A 16,559-nucleotide genomic window follows, 5' to 3' on the forward strand; every position below is an offset into this window, starting at 1 on the left:
TCCCATCCCATCCCATCCCATCCCCACCCCACCCCATCCCATCCCACCCCATCCCATCCCATCCCATCCCCACCCCATCCCCATCCCATCCCCACCCCATCCCATCCCATCCCATCCCATCCCCACCCCATCCCATCCCATCCCATCCCATCCCATCCCCACCCCCATCCCATCCCATCCCCGCTGCCAGCTGACCCCCCCATCCATGCCCCCACCCCAGAGTCCCCAGCTGCCGTCCCGGTGAGGAGGAGGATGTGGGATGAAGGAGGTGTCCCGGCTGTCACCGGGGGACGGGGGCATCCCCTTAGGGGCCGCACGGGGCCGTTTGTTGGGGTGGGCGGTGGGGCAAGGGGGAAATGGAGGGAGGTGGCCCCAGCAGGTGCCTGGGGGGTGCTGGGCTGGGGGGAGCGGCTGGAGGCAGCCTGCGGTGGTCTCGGTGTGGAGGGGTGGGCAACCAGCCTGGAGAGATGGGCCACCAGGTTGGAGAGATGGGCCACCAGCCTGGAGGGGTGGGCCACCAGCTTGGAGAGATGGATCACCACCCTGGAGATGTGGGCCACCAGCCCATAGGGATGGGCTGCCTGCCTAGAGATGTGGGCCACCAGCCTGGAGATGTGGGCCATCAGCCTGGAGGGGTGGGCCACCAGCTTGGAGAGATGGGCCACCACATTGGGGAGGTGGATCACCAGCCTGGAAGAATGGACCACCAGCCTGGAGATGTGGCCACCAGCCTGTAGGGATGGACCACCAGCTTGGAGAGACAGGCCACCAGACTGGAGATGTGGGCCACCAGCCCATTGAGATGGGCCCCCAGCCCATCGTGGCCTTCAGTTCCGTGCCCGCTGGGGATGGGACAGGGTCAGTGATGGGTGGGGGGAGAGGCAGGAGCTGGGGGGTTCATGTGGGTCTGCTGGGGGGGCACGGAGTGGGTGGGCGCTGTACGGGTGCGCGGGGGGCACGGAGCCGCGGGCAGGGGCATAGCTCTGCGGGTGGGTGCAGCTCCCACGTGGGGATGGATCCATCCGGTGGGGGGCTGCGGGGGGCTGAGGGGCAGGCGTAAATCTGGTGGGTGCAGGCATCAACCTGGTGGGTGCACGCGTTGGTCTATGGGTGCACGTGTTGACCCAACAGGTGCACACCTTGACCCGATGGGTGCACGTGTTGACCTGACGGGTGCACGTGTTGGTCTATGGGTGCACGCGTAGGTCTATGGGTGCATCCATCGACCCAATGGGTGGGTGTGTTGGTCCACGGGTGCACCCGTTGACCTGATGGGTGCACGCATTGACCCTATCGGTGCACGCGTTGACCTGGTGGGTGCACACATTGGTCTATGGGTGCACACATTGACCCGATGGGTGCACATATTGGTCTATGGGTGCACACGTAGATCTATGGGTGCATGCGTTGACCCAGTGGGTGGGTGTGTTGGTTATGGGTGCACTCATTGACCCGATGGGTGCACATGTAGACCTTATGGGTGCACAAGTAGATATGATGGGTGCATGCGTTGACCTGATGGGTGCATGCATTGGTCTATGGGTGCACACGTAGGCCTATGGGTACACACCCTGACCCGATGGGTGCAGGTTTTGGTCTATGAGTCCATGAGTAGACCTTATGTGTAGATCTGATGGGTGCATGCATTGACCTGATGGGTGCACACGTTGGTCTGCGGGTGCACACGTAGGTCTATGGGTGCATGCGTTGACCCAATAGGTAGGTGCGTTGGTCTGTGGGTGCACACGTTGACAAGATGGGTGTATATGTAGACCTTATGGATGCACAAGTAGGTCTGATGGGTGCACGCGTTGACCTGATGGGTGCACGCGTTGGTCTGTGGGTGCACATGTAGATCTACGGGTGCACGTGTTGACCATATGGGTGCACACATTGACCTGATGGGTGGATCCAAGGGGTGGAGGCATGGACCTGATGGGTGGGCACAGGTCCCTGTGCAGACGCGTGGGGCTGCTGGGTGGGCGCAGAGGGTCCCCCCCAGGGGTGTGTAAGGGGTGGGTGCGTGGGGCTGGTGGGTGGGTGGGTGGCAGATCTGGTGGGTGGGCACACGGTGAGCGGTGGGCAGGCACATCTGGGGGGTGGACACACAGACGTGATGGTGGACGGACATGCGGCCTGGGGGACGGACACACGGACGTGGTGGTTGGGTGCACGGCTGGTGGGCGGGCAGGGATCTGGCCACGGACCTGATGTTGGCCACGGAGACCTGGTGGAGGGTCCCCAGCCAACGGGAGGGCGGGGAGGGGCCGGTGGGTGGGACGGGCACGGGGTGGGGCTCCTGGGCGCGGGGCTCCGGCACCGGCACCGGCACCGGCACCGGGAGCGGCGGTGGGACCCGCACCCGGACCCGCACCCGGACTGGGACCCGGACCCGGACCCGGACTGGGACCCGGACCCGACCGGACCCGACCCGGACCCCTTAAGCCCGGCTCAGCCGTGCCGTTGCCCGGTGCCCCCCGGTGCCCCCGGTGCCCCCCGGTGCCCCCCGGTGCCCCGGAGCCCACCCATGGCCGGCCGAGCCCCCGCCGCCGCCGCCGCCGTGAGCCCTGCGCTGCGCTCCGCGCTCTTCGTGCTCAACCTCCTCGGCTGGGTGAGCGCCGATCCGAACCCCCCCCTTTCCCTTTATCCCCCCCCCCCGCCACTTTTTGGGGTCCCCGCGGCTCTTTTGGGGTCGTCCCCCCCGCCCCGTACCGGGCACCGGGACCGAAGGGGTCGCGGCCGTGTCCCCAGGCGGTGCCGCCCGCTTGTCCCGAGGGGTTTGGGGGGGTTTGGGAGGGGTTGGAGAGTTGGGGATTTTTTTTTCAACGGGGATTTTGGGGGGGATTTTGGGCTGAGGGCTTGAAACTGCGTTTTGGGGAAGTTTTTGTGCAAGCGGGCATCCCCGCGGTGTCCCGTGGGTGACATCCCTGCGGCGTCCCACGGGTGTCACCCCCGTGGGATCCCACAGGTGACATCCCCACGGTGTCCCACGTGTGTCACCCCTGTGGTGTCCCATGGGTAACACACCCACAACGTCCCATGGGTGACATCCCTGCAGTGTCCCACAGGTGGCACCCCATGACACCCCACGGGTGACATCCCCCCAGCATCCCATGGGTGTCACCCCATGGGTGACATCCCCACAGTGTCCCACTGGTGTCATCCCCCAGGACCCCTTGGGTGTCATCCCTGTGGCACCCCACGGGTGTTACCCCACAGATGACACCCCCGCAGCACCCCAAGGGTGTCACCCCGTGGGACCCCACGGGTGCCACCCCACGGGTGACGTCCCCACGGTGCCACCGCAGGTGGTCTCGCTGGGGCTGGTGGCCGTGGGGCTCTACGCGCGGCTGCTGAAGCAGGCGGAGGCGGCGGCGGCGTGCCTGGCCCTGGACCCCGCGCTGCTGCTGCTGCTGCTCGGCGTCCTCGTCTTCCTCGTCACCTTCTGCGGCTGCGTCGGCGCCCTGCGGGAGAACATCTGCCTGCTGCAGGCGGTGCGTGGCGCCGCGGGGCCGGGGCGCGTCCCTGGGGTGTCCCCAGCCTGGTGTCCCCAGCCCGGGTGTCCCTGGGGTGGGAGGACACTTTGGGGTGCACCCGGTCCCCATGGGGAGGATAATGTCCTTGTTGGGAAGAGGCTATCACCGTGGGGAGGACAACGTCCCTATGGGGAGGACAACGTCCCCATGGGGAAGAGGACATCCCCGTGAGGCGGACACTGTCCCCATGTGGAGGAGGATGATGTCCCCATGGGGAAGTTGCTGTCCTCTACGGGGAAGAGGCTGTCCCCACATGGAGGACACTGTCCCTGTAAGGAAGAGGCCATCCCCATGAGGAGAACGCTGTCCCCATGTGGAGGACACTGTCCCCGTGGGGAAGTGGCTGTCCCCATGGGGAGGACACCGTCCTATGGAAGAGGCCATCCCCATGAGGGGGACACCATCCCCATGTGGAGGACACTGCACCCATGGGGAGGACGCTGCCACCTTGTAGAGGTGGCCGTCCCCATGGGGAAGAGGCTGTCCCCATCTGGAGGATGCTGTCCCCGTGGGGAAGTTGCCGTCCCTATGGGGAAGAGGCCGTCCCCATGTGGAGGTCGGTGTCCCGATGGGGAGGACACGGTCCCCACGTGGAGGATGACGTCCCCATGGGGAAGCTGCTGTCCTCTATGGGTTCTTCCCATGGGGAAGCGGCTGTTGCCATGTGGAGGACAACGTCCCTGTAAGGAAGAGGCCATCCCCATGAGGGGGACTCTGTCCCCACGCGGAGGATGCTGTCCCCATGGGGAAGAGGCTGTCCCCATGGGGAGGACACTTTTCCTATGTGGAGGATGCTGCCCCTGTGGGGAAATGGTTGTCACCATGTGGAGGGCAATGTCCCTGTAAGGAAGAGGCCATCCCCACGAGGAGGACACCATCCCCATGTGGAGGACACTGTCCCCACGGGGAAGAGGCTCTCCCCATGTGGAGGACACTGTCCCTGTATGGAAGAGGCCATCCCCATGAGGGGGACGCTATCCCCACGTGGAGGATGCTGTCCTCGTGGGGAAGAGGCCGTCCCCATGTGGAGGTTGGTGTCCCAATGAGAAGGACACTGTCCCCACGTGGAGGTGGCCATCCCCGTGGGGAGGCCGCTGTCCCCATGTGGAGGATGCTGTCCCCATGGAGGGAAGTTCCTGATCCCATGTGGAGGTCACTGATCCCCATGTGGAAGTCACTGTCCCCACGTGGAGGTGGGGAGGTGGCCGTCCCGTGGGAGGACACCATCCCAGGAGGACTCGTCACCTCCCGGCCACCCCTGGCCGTGGCCGTCCCCGCGGTGCCACCCTCGCCCTCCTCTCGCCCGCAGTTCTCCGTCTGCCTGACCGTCATCTTCCTCCTGCAGCTGGCAGCCGGCGCGCTGGGCTTCGTCTTCTCTGACGGGGTATGGCCTTGGGGGGGGGGGGGGGGGACACAGGAGGACATGGACCCCCGCCACGCTGTCCCCTCGGGCGGCAGCCTCGTGACGTGTCCCCTCGCAGGCGCGCGGGAGGGTGAGCGAGGTGATCAACGCGGCCATCGTGCACTACCGGGACGACCCCGACTTGCAGAACCTCATCGACTTCGGGCAGAAGGAGGTGCGGGGGGACACCGGGGGGACGCCACCCGCCCCCAAGGGGGCTCGGCTGCCACCCGAAATCCATGGGGATCCCCCCCCGGGGCTTTCCCAAGAGGGTCTGGCGGTGGGGGCGAAGGCCAGCCTGGGGCAGGGAGAGGTTTGGGGGGGCTGGTGCGGGGGGAGCCCACCTGGGCACCGTTTCTTGCAGCCTGTGTTTATGTAGGACCTACTAAAACTGCGGGAGAAGGGTTGGGAGGGGATCACCACCAGTCCATAGGGACAACAGGGACAGGGTGAGCAGGACGTGGCTGGGCTCGGGGCTGCCCGCGCTCCGTCCCCGAGCAGGGGACACCAGGGGACGGGGCCGTGGTGGCAGCGACGTCCCCGCGATGTCCCCACGATGTCCCCGCGATGTCCCCGCGATGTCCCCGCGATGTCCCTACAGTTCCGCTGCTGCGGCGGCGTCTCCTACAGGGACTGGTCCCGCAACGTCTACTTCAACTGCTCCGCCGCCAACCCCAGCCGCGAGCGCTGCTCCGTGCCCTTCTCCTGCTGCCTGCACGGCCCCGGCGAGGTGAGGACGTCCCTAGCGGGGTGAGGACGTCCCCAGCGGGGTCCCCCACCACCCTTGAGGACCCCCATGGGGCTGTTTATAGGACTGAACCCACCCGGGGCATGGGGGCATCGCTCAAGTCCCGGCGTTGACGCAACCCACGGGGTCCCTTCGTGATGGGGACGCCGTACCCCCCCCCACGTGTCCCAATGTCCCTACCCCTCCCCGTGTGTCGTCCCCCCCCCCCAGGGCGTCATCAACACGCTGTGCGGGCAGGGCGCGCAGGCCAGGAGCTACGCGGAGGCCGGCGCCTCCATCCACCCGTCGGGCTGCATCGCCGAGCTGGCCGGCTGGCTGCGCCGCAACCTGGTGCTGCTGGGGGGCATCGCCCTGGCGCTGGCCCTCCCCCAGGTGGGGACACTTTTTTTTTTGGGGGGGTGGTGTCACCTCGGTGGCAGCCCCGAGGAGCTGGTGGTGGGATGGGGCCACCCGGATGGCCCCGGGGGCCAGCCCCCCCAGGAGATGGGGTGGGTTTTTGGGGGGCAGTGGGACGCGGTGGTGGCGGCGCGGCGGTGACACGGTGGCGCGGTGGCGGTGACGCCGGTGGCCCTCTCGCCCCGCAGCTGGTGGGCATCGTGCTGGCCCGGGTGCTCCTCAGGCAGCTGAAGGACCAGGTGCGGCGGCACCGCCGCGCCGAGCCCTGGCGCTGAGCCCCCCGGCGAGGCCGCCGCTGCCACCGGTGTGTCCCCTGGGGATGGGGACGGTGGCGGCGGTGACGTTTGGTGGCTCCTCGGTCACCTGCGGGAAGAGCCAGTGGTGGTGGGAGAGAGGACGGAGACACGTTGGGGGGGGGGGCGCTTGGGGATACTGGGGGACGTTTGGGGACATCGGGGGACACTTGGGGACACCTGGGGAAAACGGGGAGCACCTGGGGACATCAGAGACATTTGGGGACACCGGGGGATGCTTGGGGACACCAGGGATGTTTGGGGACATTGGGGGACACCTGGGGACACCGGGAGATGCCTGGGGACATTGGGGATGTTTGGGGACACCGGGGGATACTGGGGGATGTTTGGGGACACCAGGAGATACCTGGGGAAATTGGGGGACACTTGGGGACATCGGGGGACCCCTGGAGACATTGGGGGACGCTTGGGGACACCGGGGGACACCTGGGACGTTTGGGGACACCGGGGGATGCTTGGGGGCCCTTGGGGACACCTGGGGACATCGGGGGATGTTTGGGGGGCACCTGGTGACACTTGTGGACATTGGGGGACACCTGGGGAAAACGGGGGACACCTGGGGACATCAGGGGACACTTGGGGACATTTAGGGACACTTGGGGACTTGGTGCCACCGGCAGCAGCGGTCCCGCCGTGGTGCCACACGCCGTTTTGGGGCCGGACCCCTCCCCTGCTGTCCGTCTGTCCCGGGGGGGTGCCCCCGCGTCCGTGCGTCCGTCCGTGACGTCTCCGTCGCTTCCGTGCGGAACCAGGAGCGCCGGGGGGGCTTCGCGTCCCTCCCCCGACCCCCAAAATGTGATTTTTCTCTCCGCCCCCCCATGTAACTCCTCACCCAGAAGAGGAATTTCTCCCCCAAAAAGCGATCTCATCCCCCAAAAGTGATGCCCCCCCCCAAGTGACTTCTCCCCACCCCAAAACCTGACTTTTCTCCCAAATACTCCCCCAAAAGCAGGTTTTCTCCCCCCCAAAGTGGCTTCTCTCCAGAAGTGACTCCCCCCCCACCAAAAAAAGTGGCTTAATTTTCCCTAAACCTCACTTATTTTGCACCAAGTGGCTTTTGTCCAAAACGTGACTCGTCTTCCCCCAAAATAACTTCCCCTCCCCCCAGCGACTTTTTCTCCCAAAAGATCCTCCCCTAAGACGTGACTTCCCCCCCCCAAAAAAAGGGACTTTCGTCCCCCAGAAGTGTGGCTTTTCCCCCCCAAAAAAAGCAACTTTTCTCCCAAAAGATGACTTTTTTTTCCTCCAAAAAGCAGTTTCTCCCCCCCCAATAACACCCCCACATAAAGCAACCTTTTTCTCCCCTTTTTCCTCCCCAAAGTGACTTTTGTTCCCCCCAAACCACCCCCCCCACGTAACGCTTTGCCCATAACCACCACTTCTCACCCCAAAAACGCTGCTCCCCCCCCAACTGGCCCCCCCAAACTCTTCTCCTCCACCAAGCGACTTCCTGCCCCAAAAGGAACCTTTTTTGCCCCAAAGCAGCCCCCTTGGGGCCGCTGCTGGGCCCAGTGCCCCCCCCCCAAAAAAAACTAACTCTTAGCCCCCCAAAGTAACCTTCCCCCCCAAAAAAAAACACAAAAAAAACAACTTTTTCTCCCAAAATAACTTTAATAACTTTTGCCCCCCCTCAATTTGTCCTCCCCACAAAAAACTTCTGCCCCCCCAAAGCAGCTTTTCTCCCCCCAAAACCAGCTTTTTTCTCCAAAGTAACTTCCCCCCCCGCAAACAACTTTTCTTCCCCAAAAAAACAACTTTTCTCCTCAAAAAAAAGCAACTTCCCCCCCTAAGAAACAAGTTTTCTCCTCAATAAAGTAACTTTACCCCCCCAAAAACAACTTTTCTCTTCAAAAATGTAACTTCACCCCCCCCAAATAACTTTTCTCTCAAGAAAAACAACTTTTCTCCTCAAAAAAGTAACTTCCCCCCCAAAAAAAGGAACTTCTGCTCCTAAAACCCAACTTTTCTCCTCAAAAAAGTAGCTTCAGCCCCCCAAAAACAACTTTTCTCTCCCAGAAAAGTAACTTTTCTCCTCAAAAAAGCAACTTCCCCCCCAAAACCCAGCTTTTCTCCTCAAAAAAAGTAACTTCACCCCCCCAAGCCAACTTTTCTCTCAAAAAAACAACTTTTCTCCCCAAAAAAGCAACTTCACCCCCCCAAAACAACTTTTCTCTCACAGAAAAATAACTTTTCTCCTCAAAAAAAGCAACTCCCCTCCCAAAAGCAACTTTTCCCCCCAAAAACCTTTTCGTCTCAAAAAAGTAACTTCACCCCCTCAAAACCAACTTCACCCCCCCAAACCAACTTTTCTCCCCCAAAAAAACAACTTTTCTCCTCAGAAAAGTAACTTCACGCCCCGAAAACCAACTTTTTTCCTCAAAAAAGTTCCTTCACCAAAAAAGTTCCTTCACCCCCAACCCCCCCTTTTCTCTCCCCAAAACCCCCCTTTCTCCCCCAAAAGCACCCTCGCCCCTCCCCAACAACTTTTCGCTCCGAAAAAAGCGACTTCCCGTCTCGAAAAACAAACTTGTCTTCCCGAAAACAACTTTCCGAACTTTTCTTCCTGAAAACAAACTTGCCACACCAAACTTTTCTCTGAAAAAAAAAAAAACAAAAACTTTTCCTTCCACGCCACCTCCCCTCCCCAAAGCAGTGACTTCACCCCAAACCCCTCTTTTTTCCCCCAAACCCCCTTTCCTCCCCCAACCCCCCGCCCTCCCCCAAACCCAACTTTTCCCCCCAAACCGAACTTTTCCTCCCCAATCCCAACTTTCCCCCCCAAACCCAACTTTTTCCCCAAACCCCCTTTCCTCCCCCAAATCCCCCATCCTCTTCCAAACCCAACTTTCCCCCGAAATCCAGCTTTCCCCCCCAAACCCAACTTTCCCCCAAAACCCCCCTTTCCTCCCCAAACCCAACTTTCCCCCCCAAAACCCAGCTTCCCCCCCCAAACCCCCCTTCCCCCCCCAAACCCCCCTCCTCTCCCCAGCCCCACCTTCCCCAAATCCCCACTTTCCTCCCCAAATCCCCACCTCCGTCCCTCCCCTCCCCTTCCCCCTCCCCCTTTCCCCCCCCCCGCCGCTCCCCTCGCTCCGTGCTCTCGGGCGGGCGCCGCGCGGGGCCGGGCCGGGCCGGGCCGGGCCGGGCCGGGATGGCGGCGGCGGGGCCCGGGAGGCCCGGGAGGGGCGGCAGGGCCGCGGCCGGGCCCGGGCCGTGTCGGCGGGGCGGCGGGGGCGGCGCGGGGGGGTGGCTGTGGGCGCTGGCGCTGGGCTTGGCGCTGGGGGCCCCCCCCCGCCGCCCCCCTCCCTCGGCCGCCGCCGCCCCCCCCCCCGCCGCCGCCGCCCCCGGTGAACGCCTCGGGCCCCCCCGAGCGGTGCCGGCGCCCCGCGGCCTGCGAGCGGCTCCGGTTCGGAGCGTGCCTGGGCTCGGCGCTGCCCTACGCCGCCACCTCCACGCTGCTGGCCGCCGACTCCGCCTCGCAGGAGGAGGCTCACGGCAAGCTGCTGCTGTGGTCCGGTACGGGGGGGGCAGCCAGCTCTTGGGGGGGGGGCAACTAGCTCTTGGGGGGGGCAACTAACTTTTTGGGGGGGGCAACTAGCTCTTGGGGGGGCAACTAGCTCCTGGGGGGGGGTAACTAACTCCTGGGGGGGGGGTAACTAGCTCTTCGGGGGGGGCAACTAGCTCTTGGGGGGGGTGTAAATAACTTTTGGGGTGGGGGCAACTAGCTCTTCGGGGGGGGCAACTAGCTCTTGGGGGGGGTGTAACTAACTTTTGGGGTGGGGTTAACTAGCTCTTGGGGGGGGCAACTAGCTCTTGGGGGGGCAACTAGCTCTTGGGGTGGGGGCAACTAGCTCTTGGGGGGGGCAACTAGCTCTTGGGGGGGCAACTAGCTCTTGGGGCAACTAGCTCTTGGGGTGGGGGCAACTAGCTCTTGGGGTGGGGGCAACTAGCTCTTGGGGTGGGGGCAACTAGCTCTTGGGGGGGGCAACTAGCTCTTGGGGGGGGCAACTAGCTCTTGGGGGGGGCAACTAGCTCTTGGGGGGCGTAACTAGCTCTTGGGGGGGCAGCTAGCTCTTGGGGGGGGCAGCTAGCTCTTGGGGGGGGCAACTAGCTCTTGGGGTGGGGGCAACTAACTCTTGGGGGGGGCAACTAGCTCTTGGGGGGGGAACTAACTCTTGGGGGGGGGCAACTAGCTCTTGGGGGGGCAACTAACTTTTGGGGTGGGGGCAGCTAGCTCTTGGGGGGGGCAAATAACTTTTGGGGTGGGGGCAACTAGCTCTTGGGGGGGGTGTAAATAACTTTTGGGGTGGGGGCAACTAGCTCTTGGGGGGGGTAACTAACTCTTGGGGGGGGGTAACTAACTCCTGGGGGGGGGGTAACTAACTCCTGGGGGGGTAGCTATAGGGGGGGATAACTATGGGAGGGGTAAACTATGGGGAGGGGGCGCCATGGAAGTTATGGGGGGAGTACTGTAGGGAGGGGGGGCGTTATGGGGGGCACTATAGAGAGGAGTATTATGGGGGGGCTCTGTAGGGAGGGGGGGGTCTCTATACTTATGGGGGGGCACCATGGAGGGGAGCATTATGGGGGGGCACTATAGAGGGGGACATTATAGGGGAGCACTAAAGAGGGGGGCTCTGCGTGGGGGCACTATAGGCAGGGGCGCTGTGGGTGTAGGTTATTGGAGGGGGTAGGGCACAGGGGAACGGGATATCGGGGACGCGTACGGTAGGGGGGGAGCGGTATGGGGGGGGAGCGGTATGGATGCGGTGTGGGGGGAGCAGAACGGAGGTGGGCGGTGTGGGGGGGTGCAGTACGGGGAGGGCAGTATAGCGGGGCTGGGGTGGGCGCAGTATAGGGGGAGCTGGGGGGGTGCAATATAGAGGGGAGCAGGGTGGGTGCAGTGTGGGGGGAGCGGGGCAGCGGGGTGGGCGCGGTATAGCAAGGGAGCGGGTGGGCACGGTGTAGGGGAGCAGTGCGGAGGGGAGCGGGACGGGCGCAGGACAGCAGGGCGCTGGGATGGGTGTGGGTGGGGGGGGCTGCATAGCGGGGAGCAGGATGGGCACGGCATGGAGGTGAACGGTATGGCTGGGCGCAGCGTGAAGGGGAGCGGCGTGGGGGCAGTATAAGAGGGGGCGACGTGAAGGGGATCAATATCGGCAGGGTCCGGGAAGGGGCATGGCGCCCGGGGGTGCCGAGCAGCCGGGGGCTCAGCACCGCCGGCGTCCCCATCCCGTCCCATCCCACCCCGCGTCCCCGCACCGGGGGGGTGACGGCGCTGTCCCCGCAGGCCTGCGCAACGCCCCGCGCTGCTGGGACGTCATCCAGCCCCTGCTGTGCGCCGTCTACATGCCCAAGTGCGAGGACGGGCAGGTGGAGCTGCCCAGCCAGACCCTCTGCCAGGCCACCCGCGCGCCCTGCACCATCGTGGAGCGCGAGCGCGGCTGGCCCGACTTCCTCAAGTGCACGCCCGACCGCTTCCCCGAGGGCTGCCCGGTACGGTGGGGGCGCGGGGGGCACCGCGGCGACGCCTCCGGGTCCCCCGGGACCTGGAATGGGGGATGATGCGGGGTGGCCGTGCCCCCCCCGCTCCTCCTCTTCCTCATGGCGCCCACCACCTCTGGCAGAACGAGGTGCAGAACATCAAGTTCAACAGCTCGGGGCAGTGCGAGGCACCGCTGGTGCGGACGGACAACCCCAAGAGCTGGTACGAGGACGTGGAGGGCTGCGGGATCCAGTGCCAGAACCCGCTCTTCACCGAGAAGGAGCACCGCGAGATGCACGTCTACATCGCCGCCTTCAGCTCCGTCACCATCTTCTGCACCTTCTTCACCCTGGTGAGCCGCGCCGCCGCTGCAGGGCTGGGGCGGGGGACGCGTGGAGGTGTCCCCGAAAAGGGGGCCGGCCACCCAGGTGTCCCTTTTTCCCCCCGCCCAGGCCACGTTCGTCGCCGACTGGAGGAACTCCAACCGCTACCCCGCCGTCATCCTCTTCTACGTCAACGCCTGCTTCTTCGTGGGCAGCATCGGCTGGCTGGCGCAGTTCATGGACGGCGCCCGCGACGAGATCGTGTGCCGCGCCGACGGCACCATGCGCCTGGGGGAGCCCACGTAGGTGTCGCCTTCGTCCCCGTCCCGCCGCGTGTTCCTGCCCCGCGTCCCCTCCCGGCTGACGTCCCTGCCTCGCCTCCCCCGTAGCTCCAACGAGACGCTGTCCTGCGTCATCATCTTCGTCATCGTCTACTACTCGCTGATGTCGGGCGTCATCTGGTTCGTCATGCTGACCTACGCCTGGCACACCTCCTTCAAGGCGCTGGGCACCACCTACCAGCCGCTGCTGGGCAAGACCTCCTACTTCCACCTCATCACCTGGTCCATCCCCTTCGTCCTCACCGTGGCCATCCTGGCCGTGGCGCAGGTAACGGGGCCGCCAGCCCGTGGACCGGCTCGAGGGGGTGGTGGTGGCCGCATCCTGCTGACCCCCTCCCGGTCCCCGTCTCTACCAGGTGGACGGCGACTCCGTCAGCGGCATCTGCTTCGTGGGGTACAAGAACTACCGGTACCGCGCCGGCTTCGTCCTGGCGCCCATCGGGCTCGTCCTCATCGTGGGGGGCTATTTCCTCATCCGGGGTAGGTGCGGGACGGGGCTGGGGGCACCATGAGTGTCCCCCCTCCCCCCAGCCTCACCGCCGCGTCCCTCCGCCGCAGGGGTCATGACGCTCTTCTCCATCAAGAGCAACCACCCCGGGCTGCTGAGCGAGAAGGCGGCCAGCAAGATCAACGAGACCATGCTGCGGCTGGGTAAGGGCGGCACCGTTTCTGGGGGAAATTCACGTGGGAACGGGGACGCTTGGTTCCCTGAACCCAGACGGACCTGTCCTGCCCGCCCAGAGGTGGTTGTATCTCAGCACCAAGGGACAAAGCTGCGTTGGTGGTGGCGCGGTCCCGGCGCGGAATCTTTGTCCCAGAACTGTTGGGGTCCGGCTCAGCCGGGGACATCCCGCTTCTCTTCCAGGCATCTTCGGCTTCTTGGCCTTCGGCTTCGTCTTCATCACGTTCGGCTGCCACTTCTACGACTTCTTCAACCAGGCCGAGTGGGAGCGCAGCTTTCGGGAATACGTCCTGTGCGTGGGATGGGGACGGGGTGCTCGTGGTGCTCTATAGCTCCTTTTGGGGTGCTCAGCGTCGTTGTTGTCCCCATCCTCACGGTCCCACGTCTGCCCGTGCAGGTGCGAGGCCAACGTGACCATCGCCACGCAGACCAACAAGCCCATCCCGGAGTGCGAGATCAAGAACCGGCCGAGCCTGCTGGTGGAGAAGATCAACCTCTTCGCCATGTTCGGCACCGGCGTCTCCATGAGCACCTGGGTCTGGACCAAGGCCACCCTGCTCATCTGGAAGCGCACCTGGTGCAGGTGGGACCCCGGGGATGTCACCCCGCGCCCCGTCCGGCGTCCCGAGGTGTCAGAGGTTGTCGCCAGGCTTTCGTCCACCGGGTCAATGAGTTGTGGGTAGTAGTGGGAGGGGAGCGGGGGGTGTAGGGCACGTCCGTCCCGCGCTGTCCCCAGCCCTTGGTGCGCCCCATCCAGATGGGGAGGGTCCCTGAGCCCCCACGTGCCATGCCTGGGGTTGTGCGTGCCCCGTTCCACGTGGCCGTGCCCGGACGGGGCCACCCCGTGTCCCTGCTGTGACCGCCGTGTCCCCAGGCTGACGGGGCAGAGCGACGACCAGCCCAAGAGGATCAAGAAGAGCAAGATGATCGCCAAAGCCTTCTCCAAGCGCAAGGAGCTGCTGCGCGACCCGGGCCGGGAGCTGTCCTTCAGCATGCACACCGTCTCGCACGACGGCCCCGTGGGTACGTGCGGTGGTGGGGCGGGATGGGGCCACCTCCGCGGGGGTCCCCGTTGTCCCCCCTCTTGACGTGGCTCCCCCCTTTCCTCGTCCCCGCAGCCGGTTTAGCGTTTGACATCAACGAGCCTTCGGCCGACGTGTCCTCGGCGTGGGCCCAGCACGTCACCAAGATGGTGGCCAGGAGAGGGGCCATCCTGCCCCAGGACGTCTCCGTGACACCCGTGGCGACGCCTGGCAAGTCCTTGGGGGCATCGTTTGGGGGATGAGGGGGGCGGCGGGGCTGGCGAGGGGCTGGGGGGGCGCAGGGCAGGATGCGGCCGCTCTCAGCGGCCCCGTGTCCGTCCCGCAGTGCCGCCGGAGGAGAGGGCCAACCTCTGGGTGGTGGAGGCCGACGTCTCCCCGGAGCTGCAGAAGCGCAGCCGCAAGAAGAAGCGGAGGAAGAAGAAGAAGGACGAGGTGTGCCCGGGCCCCGAGCGCTGCGCTGGGGGCTCCGCGGACCCCCCGGCCTCCAGCAGCGCCGTGCCTCGCCTGCCCCGGCTGCCCCTCCAGCCCTGCCTGGTGGCCGTGCCCCGCCGCTGTGGGGGGGACGCCTTCGTCCCCGCCGTCCTCCCGGGGCTCGCAGGCGGCCGGCCCGAAGGCAGCGTCGCCGGGGGGCCGTGGGACGGGCGCAGCCGCAGAGCCATCGTCCCCCACCTCATCAGCAACCCCTTCTGCCCCGAGAGCGGGTCCCCGGAGGACGAGAGCCCCGGCCCCAGCGGCGGGGGCTGGCGGCACAACGGGGGTCCCCGCTGGCCCCCCGAGGCCCTGCCCAACGGCGGGGGGACGAGGACTTGGGGCCGACGCGCCGGCTTGGCCCCCATCCACTCTCGGACCAACCTGGTGGACGCGGAGCTGCTGGACGCCGACTCGGACTTCTGAGCCCGGCAGGACGCCGCGAGGGGCTCGTGGGGACGATGGTGTCCGCATCAGGACAGCCTCGAGGGGACGCCGCAGCCCGCCCCGTCGCACCGGGGCCGGTCCCGAGCGTGGCCACGGGTGGCTTTTCCTCGGGGACGGTGGTGTCTGTCCCCGTGCCACCCGGCTGGACTCGACACACGTCCCAGCCCAACGGGACGGCGGCAGAAAGGGGTTCGGCATCGCCGGGAGAAGAGAAACGGGGTGCCGCTGGTGGGGCGACACCCTCCCCCCGCAGGTCCTGCGGGGATTTGGGGACGCTGCCTGCGCACCCGCTGGGGGCAGGAGCGGGCGGCCCCCCCGGGACAGCGGTCCTAGGTAGGTTAGGGTAGATTTTGGGGAGCTTCCTCCCGCGTCCCGGGGTGCCGGGACCCCGCTGACGCCCCCCGCTCGCCCTCTGCCCCCACCGCCCCCCGGCTAGATGGTACGTAGAGCTTATACACACTCGTGTGGTGCCAATAGGGATTTTTTTTTACTACGACTATTTTTTTTTACTCTGTATAACACACCGGGACGTGGCGGCCGCTCGGGCGCTGCGGCCGCGTCCCCGCGGTGCTCACGTTTTTTCGGGGTACGCCCGTGGTTCTGCAGGGGTCCCAAAGTGCCTTCCAGCTCCCGGGGTCGCCTCTCTCTGGGTGCAGCAACCTCCGAGCCAAGCTTTTTTTTTTTTTTAGTATTTTTTTTTAAAAAAAAAGAACAAGACCTGATTACAGCGATCCCGACGTAGGAGGACGCCCCGTCCTCGCTGGTGCTTTATATCCGCCCGTTAGCCCTGTAAATGTCTTGAGTGTTTATTAAATCCTGGTAGGCTCCTGGCTTTCTCGCTATCCTGGTGACCTCCACGGGTTAATTTTTGCTGTGTAAAGCAAAACCCTCCTGTATCAGTATTAAATTTGCCAAGTTTCCATTGCCTGGGCTTTTTTTTGGGGGGGGTATCGAGTTGCGGGGAAGCGCCGTGGGGTTTTTCCTTTCCCCTAAAGGGCTCCAGGATGGCGCCAGCTCTGCCGTGAAGCTTCCACGGGGAGTGCCCCTGTGTTAATGGGGTGAAAATGGTAGAAATGGGGAAGGTTGTGAAACTCTCTGGGTTCTGTGGGTGCTCCTTAGCCGCAAGGGGAGCTGCTCTGAAGCCCCCATCCCCGCCCTTTCGTCCCCGACGGCTGTGAAAGGCCACGGGTGCTCCAGGAGCTGTTTTGGGGACGCTGAGCAGGTCCCCCAGCAGCAAAGTGGGGGGTTTGGGGGGCCCCTTGCCAGCAGATGGCACTATGGGTTTAAATATCCCCAAACCCACGGGTTGGGTGGTCCCTTTGGGGTGCTGCTTGGGTGCTCCGACCGGCGCGGGGTCCCGCAGCGACAGGAGGG

At 64.9% G+C, this 16,559-nt stretch overlaps 2 protein-coding genes across 6 annotated transcripts; both read left to right on the forward strand.

Annotated features, from left to right (window-relative positions):
* The first annotated feature begins 204 nt into the window (after positions 1-204).
* TSPAN33 (tetraspanin 33) lies at positions 205-8,061 on the forward strand. Of its 5 annotated transcripts, none has more exons than XM_080575890.1 (9): positions 205-1,102; positions 1,206-2,611; positions 3,309-3,494; positions 4,846-4,920; positions 5,018-5,113; positions 5,540-5,668; positions 5,897-6,058; positions 6,271-6,386; positions 7,017-8,058. In XM_080575890.1, the coding sequence occupies exons 2-8, from the start codon at positions 2,117-2,119 to the stop codon at positions 6,355-6,357; spliced, it is 1,230 nt and encodes a 409-aa protein (XP_080432016.1). In that variant the 5' UTR covers positions 205-1,102; positions 1,206-2,116; the 3' UTR covers positions 6,358-6,386; positions 7,017-8,058. The 5 variants fall into 5 exon arrangements, 4 of the variants coding, with proteins under 4 accessions (XP_080432016.1, XP_080432015.1, XP_080432014.1 ...); XM_080575889.1 differs by having other exon boundaries at positions 7,020-8,058; XR_013944863.1 differs by having other exon boundaries at positions 5,897-6,386; positions 7,017-8,061.
* Positions 8,062-9,692: 1,631 nt separating this feature from the next.
* On the forward strand, positions 9,693-16,105 carry SMO (smoothened, frizzled class receptor). Its single transcript, XM_080552731.1, has 12 exons — positions 9,693-9,912; positions 11,687-11,892; positions 12,024-12,233; positions 12,334-12,506; positions 12,594-12,813; positions 12,902-13,025; positions 13,104-13,196; positions 13,411-13,519; positions 13,625-13,810; positions 14,102-14,250; positions 14,346-14,480; positions 14,596-16,105. Exons 2-12 carry the CDS (start codon positions 11,746-11,748, stop codon positions 15,162-15,164), a joined length of 2,115 nt encoding a protein of 704 aa, XP_080408857.1. The 5' UTR covers positions 9,693-9,912; positions 11,687-11,745; the 3' UTR covers positions 15,165-16,105.
* Positions 16,106-16,559: the final 454 nt, after the last annotated feature.

The sequence above is a fragment of the Anser brachyrhynchus genome (genome assembly GCF_964034855.1).
Source record: "Anser brachyrhynchus genome assembly, chromosome: 1".
NCBI lineage: Eukaryota > Metazoa > Chordata > Aves > Anseriformes > Anatidae > Anser > Anser brachyrhynchus.